Here is a 10,810-nt window from a genome sequence, read left to right as displayed (position 1 = left end):
GTATAGCAGCAGAGAGAAGAAAATGGTTATTGTAAGTAACCAAGCCTGATCCTATTGTTCAGGGGCTGTTTCAAGCGAAACAACCGGTCATAAGCGAAGACATTGATTCTTCCCCTATATACTAGCACCGTGACACATTCAGAACTGATGTCCCCGTCTTTACTGATTAAAATATTTATCACTTTTGTCACACCCTTTTAATTAAAATAAACACTCGATTTCAACAAACTTGAAGTTAGGGCCCGAGGATTTCAATATGTATGTGCATGTATAATATACGATACTTTTTTAAAAATAAGAAATATCTACCTTTACCGGACAGTGGCCAAGCTTGGTCTATGAAACAAAAATTTGTACTATTTCTAAGTCATAAACGTAACGGTGAACTGACCTATTTAACTTCAATCATTAGGCATTACCAATTAACTTTTTTTTAAGACCTAAGAAAAACCAACACACATAGAAACAAAGGACAATGGACTGCTCTTTAGAAAGGAATCACATCTCCATTGTAATTGAATAGCTTCCCAGTGCTCTCTTCACCTTTCGATCCAATCACTTGAAGGCAGCTAGAAATGCTCTTCTCTGGAGAAAGATCGGCTTTTTCTGTCCCCATGTCTGTCTGTACCCAGCCTGGATGAAGTGACAAGGCCATGATACCAGCTGCTCTTAACTCTCGAGAGATCAAAATAGTAGCCATAGTCACAGCAGATTTGGAGCATCTGAAGAAAAATAAAGAAGACAAGAGAAAAATCATAATTTGTTTTTTTCTTTAAATATATTGACTGGACAATTCAATGCTAAAGCATCATCTAGCATTGGTTAAAACATCATGTTTCTAGGAGCGGGTGGTTAGTGGGTGCTCTGATGTGGTTTGCTTCTTCTTTCCTATCAAACATCTATTGTCTTAATCTCCCTTCCTTCTTTTTGTGTTTGTTACTCTCTTGTAACACCTCTAATCTTCGGCACACAAATGACCTTATTGTGTTCCAGTTGCCGTAAAACAGTTACTTAAACAAACGAAACTTCATGTTATATATAATGAGCGTGGAGTAAACGTTTACTTTTACGAAAATAAGCATCTCCTGGTCCAGAAGGCTTAATAACAAGTCTTATTTGAACACAGAAGATAAAATGACTGTGGCGTGAGAGGCCCACATCATCAAACAATGCAAAGGTAACTTGTGAGTGTCTGGCCATTGAATAGTAACATACAGCCAAACGTCGTTACACCGCCAACCTTGGGATGAGCATGAAGTTGGTGGTATAGAGGGACTGACGGTATAACGGGTTTCTAATGCTATCCTCAGTTAAATAGCCTCGACAGCCCCCCCCCCCCCTACCCCACTGTCAAAATAAATGACGTCCAAGACATCTACCAGTCCAAGACATCCACCTGTCAAAAACACCCTCCTGTCCAAAGTCCCACAGGTACAAGACTCCCACCTGTCCAAAATCCCCGATGTCCAAGAAACCCACCTGTCCACTGTCCAAGACATCCACCTGTCTACTGTCCAAGACATCCACCTGTCCAAACTCCCACATGTACAAGACACCCACCTGTCTACTGTCCAAGACATTCACCTGTCCAAACTCAAAGATGTCCAAGAAACCCACCTTTCCAAGACAGCCACCTGTACTAGACACCCACCTGTCCAAAACACCCACTTCCCCTTTTGCCGTCTTCCTATTTTATAATGACACAGGCCAAGGTGTCCACCTGTCAAAGACAACCACTGTTCTCCTCGAGAGAGGAGGGGGGGGGCGTCTTAGACATTTTCCAACTATTACAGCTAAGCGTCTTCTCTCTCTCTCTCTCTCTCTCTCTCTCTCTCTCTCTCTCTCTCCATGTTTTGTACATGTATGTTTGTTTGTGTTTGTTGTGTATGTGTGTGTTTCTGTGTTTGTGTGTTTGTATGTGTGTGTGTTTGTGTGTGTGTGTACAAATTCAAAGTGAAAAGTACATGTACTGCTGGGTTAGAGGCTATTTGTGGCAGTGGATACATGCTGCTGGAATATTTATTTCTTGTCTAAAATTTTCTTTGACTTTTAACCATGTTCTGTCGTCTGTTTTCGTCTCCACTTTTTGCCCCCACCTCCCTCCTCTCTTTGTCTCTCCTCTAGGCTTCTGACTCTTTTTGCAGCTTTTCTACTGCTACTCCTTCGCTCCTTCTTACTGCTGACGTTCAGCCACACCCCTGATCTTATGGTAAGTAATATCTAACACGTAGCCTTCCCGGACAAGGGTGAACAATCTCGGAGGTCCCGCGTGTAAGTTGCGCCCGTTAAAGATCCCTTGGTGGGTCAAAATCGATAATAGTAGGCTTCTGCCGCGACCCGAGCACAATTCAAAATTGATTCCTACCAACCTGAAAATGTTTATTACGCCCCGCGCGCTCATCACATATGACCTTACGCAGTTGCACGAGCGCTGTAAAACACTTACCAAACATGAAATGTAAATGGCAAGGGTGGGGACGTGAAATGAGCAGAGAGGGAACAAATCAATGACAAGTGCTTGCTGACAGAGTTGAGAGTGGGAGAAAGGAAGGTTATCCTGGCACAGCTGACGAGAGGGTGCCGTGTGCAGTGTGCTGTATGTACCTCTGGCGGTGTTGCGGCGTAAATTTTCACTAATATATTCCTTTTCATGCATTTGCAAAAACTGGCGGTATGCAGGACTAGCAGAATAACGGGGATCGGATCAATATAGCATGGCATGACTGTATCTGGTAAGTGTCTATAGTCTAAGACAAGGGAAGGTCAAGCGTTACTTGGAAGGAAAGCTTCAAGGATCAGACACACAAGTGCCATTCCTTCATCATTTGCACACTGCCCCAGAAAACAGGATCACATACATGCCAGTTATGAAAATCATCACACAAAATGCATCTTGCACAAAATTACCACAAGCAAAAAGGAAACGGGAAATATACATGAGTTCTTTGAACAGAGGAAGCAGAATAAAGAAGATAAAAGATCAATCAACTCAGATATCTGTAAGAAAAAAACTCTGGTCATTCAAATAATTACTTGCATTTGGCAATCAGTGCGAAGTAACAGTACTTCAAAAGAAGTGATTTCTTACTACTATGATGAACAAGAAACAGAAGCAACATTATAATAACATTGCTATATAGTATATAGACTACACATATTTTCAATTTTACTGTGAACAATATTAATGACTAAGTTCAACATCAGATCTGACTCAAATAACAGTCAATGATTTCAAATCTCCTGAGAAGAAGCCACCCCGAGATGCAAAGGGGGAGGAGGAGGAGGGGGAGGAGGAGGAGGAGGAGGAGGAGGAGGAGGAGGAGGAGGAGGAGGAGGAGGAGGAGGAGGAGGAGGAGGAGGTATTGAGGATGCTGAAAATATTGAAATTCTGAGGATATTATAAAAGCAACAGAAACTCACTTGTAATGTAAGGAAAATCCTCTTCCATTCTGATACGTCTCATTTTGAGATGCACCTATGGAAGAAATATTGATGAGGGCGGCTTTGTTACTACTCATGGGCTGAGACTTGTTCTGAGCTGCTGCTTGCTCTAGGAGAGGCAGGAACTTCTGTGCCACGATGATGGGGCCTGGACAACACAAAGTACAAAGGTTAGGTTGTTTTTTAGCTCTAAATTTAAAGGAATAAGAAATGGTCAGAAACTTTCAGACTCGAAAATAAAATGGAAGTTTGCAAAACCGGATATAATATTATTCTATACCATACATTGAGTTTGGTTTAGCATTGCTCTTCCGGTGAAATGAATCCTTATATTTCACACAGGAAATACAGTGTAGGCCTATAAACTAATATCTCACTCTTGATATAATATAAGCAAAATTTCGATAAATTACTTTGCGCACTGTATTCGTCCTCTAACCTTCTGTAAGTAAAGTATAATAGACTTTAATCATAATATTATTCCTAGACCGTGCATTGTTATAGCAGCTGCTCTTTGCCCTCTGTAAAAACTTCGCTGCAAAGCGTGCTCACCATAGGCGCCTAAATGACATGCCAAACACCAGTCTCCCAGTGTCCTTATAATTGAGAGAACGTGCAACGTTCTTCGTTGCCCTTAATTTTGTTTCAGATTGAGTCAATAAATACCCCACGGTCGGTGCCACTGACTGAAGCGTCTTTAGGCCATTCCCAAAGGGAGGACATTTCTCGTTCTGATGCACAGTAAAATTGTAAATAGGCTGATCCAACAATGTCATGCTCATAACTCTGCCTGAACTACAACAGGGAACTGCTGCTTTTTCTTTCCTAATCATTACTATCGTCATTTTCCTCTACTTCTTTTGGATGCTTGTCACACTCTTGTGACCCGCTATTTCCGGGGTGCCTTGATAGACGAAGCCGACTTTGTGCTGTTGAAGCTAGCGAGGTGAGCAGAGTAAGTCTGATTCCCTAGTGTATGGACTTCTCTGTTAACATCCACCCCTTGGCGCTCATATGACCTTATGCAGTTGCGAGCGTCGTAAAACCTCTACTAAAACTAAAACTAAAGAGTCAATAAATAGTGGGGAAAATAGTGAACCGGTATTACGTCATAGTGCGGTGATGTATGTCAGTGCAATGCACAAAGTCTATATCAGGAAAAGACTAGATCTAGTTTGTTTTGGTTTCGAAGTTTACAATTAAAGTCAATGTCATCTCTATTCTACTCAAACGTGTCATGTAAATGCTGTTTCTAAATTTTTCAACTTTTGAATCATACGTATTCTGTTTGCTTTCTCTATGTTTGCGTTATTATTGTTTTGTTTGGGGTTTATTTCGCGGAGGGAAACATACGGATAGCGCAACCAACAAGTAAATTAATGTGTCCAAAAATAAAGGAACAATATTTCTTCCAATCCTCAGTCTTACCCCGACGGGCATGAAAATGTTGTTTTCATGAGAGACTCTAGAATGGATCATCTTGTTCACTTGACAGATCAGTTGAACATTTTTGTTTCGGATCTATTTCGCCAAATGATATCAATATGCTATATAAAATGTTACACTCGCTATGACCATGATTTATCCTACTTGTGGAATTGCCAGTTGTAATCACTTGTTGAAACTCATGATTACAACTTGGCATTACCACTCGTAGACACCTTGGTCGACTAAGACAACTTGGTCGACTAAGACAACTTTGACTGAAAACATAAGTAAGCAGACGGTACCAAAAGGTTTGCCTCTTATATGTGGCAAAAGTGGGTGCTCGCTCTACTAAGTTTTAAAAAGCTGACAAGCAGTGGGGTGAATGGCTAAATAAGGCAAACAGATTCCCTGAAATAAACATAGTAATACTCAAAATGATAACTGCAAACTCACCCGAACAATTGATATCGAAATGTCGCTGCATATTCTCCCGGGACTGGGTTCTGAGCCCAGGGTTATCAGTTTTCACCAAGATGCCAGCGTTGTTGATCAAAAGGTTCAGTCCTCGATCTCCAACAATGTTCTTTGTTTCCTTCAGATAAAATGAGAGAAAATGAACTGTGAAGTTATTTTTCTTTTACCCTCTCAAATTCCCTTTCAAAGGAATAAATTCTCTCTCTAAGATACGACAAACATTGTTGATGTGATGGCCAACCAAATAAGTAGACCCACAGATATTATAATGCCAAAATAGTGACCATTTTTCTTAAGATTTTCGCAGAGGCACAGTGCTTTCCTGAGAGACAAGTATAAAAAAGCCATGGTAAAAATTGTGCTCTCACATGTTGAGGGTTGATCAAAGTGCGATGAAAGTAATGACATTTGAAAGAAATTTAAATTTTCATAATTCCATTCAGTACAGGAGCGAAATGTTTATCCAAGAGGATTCCAAATCAAAATGTATTTCAACCTCTCTTGCGTTGGTACTGACCCGTAGACGTAGACAGTGAAGACACTTGAACTGTCCAAGCTAGAGGGCTCAAATGAGAGACCTGTAACCAGTAAACAGCAATCGAACATACTACGCCTTCACTACAAAACTACAACTGCACTACGGTAAGGTAAAGCTGTTCTCGCATCCGATCTGGACATGGGGGATTGCCTTATTATTAGTGAGACAACTTCCTGGGCCTTCGGCATATTGTGGTAGGGACTACTATACTTGTGACAAAATGACGCTCTTCGGCCTTTTCATTTACACTGTAATCATTAAACTTAAAGTAATATAACCAAGTTCAGTCTTGAAAAGGGAAGAGAAAAATTCAAAGTGAATTTTGATCAGAGGCACATTAGCCTAGTACTGACAACAACGTCCAGACAGAGCCTAGCCTGGACTTTTATTAATTATGTTTATACACAAACCTGAGCGGCAGAAATTATGTCTTCGTCTTTTTCCACATCTAATTTGATCACTTTCAAGGACGGATTTGCTTTCGCCAGAGTCTGCAGATCGTTTGCAGAACTTGGATTACGACAGGCAGCAATGAGTACTTCAGGTGCTGAAGGTAATTGTAGAATTTGTCTCACAAATTCCAGACCCAATCCTCTTGACGCTCCGGTCACCAAGATCGTTTTTGCTGTAACAGGCATGGTTGATGAAGGTGGAACACTGTGGAAGACTATCTTAGTCCTTGCTTCTGAAACCTGAACGCAGCTTGGCAAGAAGTCCGATAAGCGGTTATTCCGGGTTTTATAATATTGTTGGTTGAAGAAGTCCAAGTCTCCACTCAGCGCTAATTGTATTGTAGCAACCTCACTGTACCCTGCTACGGCACACGACGCATATACCTTCCACAATCTAACGCCCAAACTATTATAACTGCGAGTTGAGAAACTGGTCAGTGAGAATGACAAGGCTTTTTTAAAAAGGTGACCACGTAGCCTATCTTTCAATCATACTGTTTTATCACAGAGTGACACTGGCTATTGATAGATATCTGGGACTGTGTCGCCTTCTTTCACATTCCCCGCCCTACTTTTTTATAAGGTTAAACTACCCTGCACGCATCCAGACCTGCGTACAACAACGTTCATTCTGTTCTTGATAAAGCAGACGTAGAGTGGGGGAAAAATTAATTAACAGGGCACCTTCCCTTGGATTGCTGTTGACTTAGATTCTTCATGTATAATCCACTTTTTTTTTTAAATTCCACTTTTATTGAAGCTGGCGGGAACATTTTTAAAATGTCTGTTTAAAAAAAAACTTGATTTGTGAGATTTTTTAAAATAAAAGAACAATTTCAGACTTCAATGCTGTTGTTTTCTTCATGATGAGTCATTGAAGCTATGTGATAAACATTTGTAGTCCATAAAACAGGGGACTGTCGGTAGTTACATCAAGGGCATGGCGGAATCACGCAAGGCCTACCGGTACTTGCAACCAGGCTGATTGCTGGTAGGGCATGGTGACTTTTTTATGGACCAAGATGCAACCACCTCTATGAAAATGCAAGAATATTACTATCTAACCTCTGGCTATGGATAGCTTGAATTATAACTTGCAATTTCTAGCTTATGATTTTGCATAAAAGGAAAACGACAAAAATGCCATACCATTGTTAACTTTGTGGAGAAATCCCGTTAGCATCGTACTTGCAGTAAACATAAATCTAGTATAAACAAAGGTCCAGGGACGGGTTAACTGGGCAACCCGCAGAGCCGGTCACTTTTTATTGGTTGGACAGTACACAGTGGATTTATTGCTGCTAATATTAGTAATAATTTTCATCCAGTTACAAGTAAATCTTTTCTTTTTTTTTTTCTTGGGTCAAAGATATCTTTTTCACGAAATCATTAATCGGAAATTACTTCAGACTGCAAGAGATCCAGAGACGTCTATAATTAGATACATGGCTAGAATGTGCACGTTAATACTTGTCGCGGTGAATTCAAAAACGAATTCCGTAGACATTGAGAAACATTCTACTGTTATGAAACGAAACTACAAAAAAAACTTGTCTTGTTGAATGTAAGCGCTGCCGACTTTGTGGAAATCTTAATTAATATTAATTTTATTTTCTACATTCAAAAGGCCCAAAAAAGACGATAGGGATTCAATGATAAGTGGCGTCGGTGGCCTAGTGGTTAGGCTCTCGGACTCGCAACCGTAAGGTCGTGGGTTCGAATCCCGTCAGGGACCCGACGTTGTGTCCTTGGGAAAGGCACTTTACACGAATTTTCCTCACTTCACCCAGGTGGGAATGGGTACCCGGCTATAGTCAGCGAAAGATCTTGTCAGTATGTTAGTGTTTGAGCGCTTAATCAGCTGCTTGCACTGTATGCTTCCCGGGAAGCTGAGAATGTTTCGGAGTGTTCTATGGTCTGCTGGGGTAATAATATAGTGTAAAGCGCATAGAGCCTGCTGTTGAGCGGGGATTTGCGCTATACAAATGCTATCTATTATCTATTATTATTATTATTATAAGTTGTTGCACTACTAACTACAAATTTTTTAATTCTTTCTTCTTCGTCTCTGTTTCCTTAACGGTGGCTCGCAACTTTGTTGTCCCGCCCCCTGTTGCGACGAACAACTTCGCGCGAACACATCATTTCTAGTAGGCGATTTAATAAATTGTCTACAAGGCGCAAAGAGGAAGCCTCTGGTTGCCCATTTGGTTTGTCAGTTGCTTACTTTACTGAAGGATAAGACTGTCTTGAACAGCAAATTTAATACATTGTATTCCATCAGTAACGTTATCACCAAAACTGTCTCTAGTTACTCGCAGTACATCTTCTGTGTGCATGGCTCTAATTTGTATTGCCTATAGGTTTTTGGTCTCCCAAGGTTCTGTTTGATGTTCTACTTCCTACTGAAATCTTACCTGGCAGACCGCGCTTTCAATTGATTGGTCAGCCACGTTAGGCGCCTATATATTACGGAATTTTACCGAAGATGAGAATGCTAAACTAGCGAGAGGCACTCAGCTGACTAAGTCTGGACCGCCAAAAATATACCCTCCCCACTCCTTTTCGATCACCACAGCCAGACAGTTCCCCACTTAGCTTAATATAGTCTTCTGAGAGAAGTGCAACTTTAGATTGTTCATCTTAATCTGACGCCGAGTTTAAACAATTCTTGCTCTATCTACGCCCACGTTACTTTTAATGGCACTTAATTCCGCAGGCCAGCAACCAAACAAAAAAAACTTTTTCAAAAACTTTTGATGCAGTAATAAAAGAGATTTTTTCTTTAGGCCCTATAGTAAAAAAAAACCGCTCTTTGAATGCATAATATACAATATCACTAAAATAGATGAATTTGAGTAATTTTGCTAACAAATTGTCCATTTCGAGACAACGACACCGCCCTGCCCCCACATTTCAGTGTGTAAGCTTGAAGATTTCATTCTCCGGATGTTGCGACGTCTCCACGTTCTCCACGTGAGTCTCGAGAATTACTCTCCCCGTCTCTTCTTTGGCGAGCGTAATACAGGGTGCCCGCTACGGATGTGATCGGCCGATCGCCCGACTCGATCTCTTCATAAACAAACGTGTTTGTTTTACGGTGTGCCCACTACGGCCGATCGCCCGGGTACCCACTACGGCTGGGATCGGCCGATCAGGCCGATCGCCCCGACTCGATCGCCTCAAAAACAAACGTGTTTGTTTTCAGTTTCAGGCGATCGAGTCGGGCGATCGGCCCGATCCAGCCGTAGTAGACGTTTGTTAATGCTATTAGTGTATGCTGTAAGTCCGGGTTTTTTTTTACTCGCTTTAGGTTTACATCAAAGAAAACGGGTCAGAACTTAAGTTTGCAGTGGCCTTTAGGAATGGGCTTTTAGATTCTGTTGGTCATCCAACTTTTGGACTTTGGACCCGTATGTGAAGATCTAAGAAGATTAAACAGACTGATTTCATTTTATTTGATTTAACCACGGTCAGACGATAGTGAACAAGCCATATCTAGATCTAGAAACGTTTGATTATGACCAGAAATCGTTCGCTATGTTTAGTGTGTGTGCATTTAAAGAGTAACTGTGTGTGTGCGCGCGCGTGCACGTGCGTGTGTGTGTGGGTGTGTGTGTGTGTGTGCGCGCGCGCGTGTGCGCGCGTGCGTGTGTGTGTGTGTGTGTGTGTGTGTGTGTGTGTGTGTGTGTGTGTGTGTGGTGAAGGCTAAGGATAGCGAAGAAGTACGTATACAATGGAAAGTTTTGTTTTGTCTGGGGGAGAGTGGTGGGGATAAAAGGGAGGAAGTGGGGAGAGGGGACCGATGTGAATTGCAGCCAGTCAACTCTACTAACCCCGAGCTGACCCTGCTCAGGTAAGTCTGGCACACACACATAGCGAAAAAAAACCCACATACTGAAGATATTTTCAGGTCCAGAGGTCTTTCTTCATAGTCATGGTAAATTCTTTTTACCGTATTCAAAACACACACATAGTGTTCATAGTAAAGAATTGGTAAAAAGCGAAAACAAAAACGATGATACATTTTATGATTAAACTTGATCATAGATTTCATTCACTGAAACAGCCGTGATTGAGAGAGAGAGAGAGAGAGAGAGAGAGAGAGAGAGAGAGAGACAGACAGACAGACAGACAGACAGACAGACAGACAGACAGACAGACAGACAGAGACAGACAGAGAGAGGGGGAGAGTTAAAACGGGATCAGGTGACCTCTCTAGACGACGAGTGCAGCAGTGCAGATCTAGTCCAAAGACGTGTTTAGTGAATGGGTCACAGAAGTGTACATCTGCAGGGGAGAGTGGGGAGGGCTGGGACACGGGTAAACTGGGACGAGACCCGATTGTTATAGTTTCGTGGACAAAAATGAACCATACTGCAATGAATGTAGGCCAATAACGTATCCCTAATCACTACAATTTAATTTTGATTGCTATTAGTATTACATCTCTTAAACTTTCTATTTCCATTTTCAA

The 10,810-nt window shown here is 41.4% G+C and overlaps 1 protein-coding gene across 1 annotated transcript; it reads right to left on the bottom strand.

Moving 5' to 3' along the window:
- Positions 1 to 6: 6 nt before the first annotated feature.
- Positions 7 to 7,002, bottom strand: LOC101861575 (C-factor). The gene is made up of 4 exons (XM_005095960.3): positions 6,292 to 7,002; positions 5,323 to 5,461; positions 3,421 to 3,589; positions 7 to 722 (listed from the first exon to the last, which is right to left on the bottom strand). Exons 1-4 carry the CDS (start codon positions 6,517 to 6,519, stop codon positions 488 to 490), a joined length of 771 nt encoding a protein of 256 aa, XP_005096017.1. The 5' UTR covers positions 6,520 to 7,002; the 3' UTR covers positions 7 to 487.
- Positions 7,003 to 10,810: the final 3,808 nt, after the last annotated feature.

Source organism: Aplysia californica, unplaced genomic scaffold (assembly GCF_000002075.1).
Source record: "Aplysia californica isolate F4 #8 unplaced genomic scaffold, AplCal3.0 scaffold00118, whole genome shotgun sequence".
Classification (NCBI taxonomy): Eukaryota; Metazoa; Mollusca; class Gastropoda; order Aplysiida; family Aplysiidae; genus Aplysia; species Aplysia californica.
Note: the sequence above shows the minus strand (reverse complement) of the source record. Positions and strands in the feature narration are given on the sequence as shown.

Coding starts and splice junctions, on each gene's coding strand:
- LOC101861575 (XM_005095960.3), bottom strand. CDS start 6,519: ATGCCTGTTACAGCAAAAACGATCTTGGTGACCGGAGCGTCAAGAGGA. Junction 3,590..5,322: donor TTTCGATATCAATTGTTCGG/GTGAGTTTGCAG, acceptor TGTGTTGTCCAG/GCCCCATCATCGTGGCACAG. Junction 723..3,420: donor GGATTTTCCTTACATTACAA/GTGAGTTTCTGT, acceptor ATTTTTCTTCAG/ATGCTCCAAATCTGCTGTGA.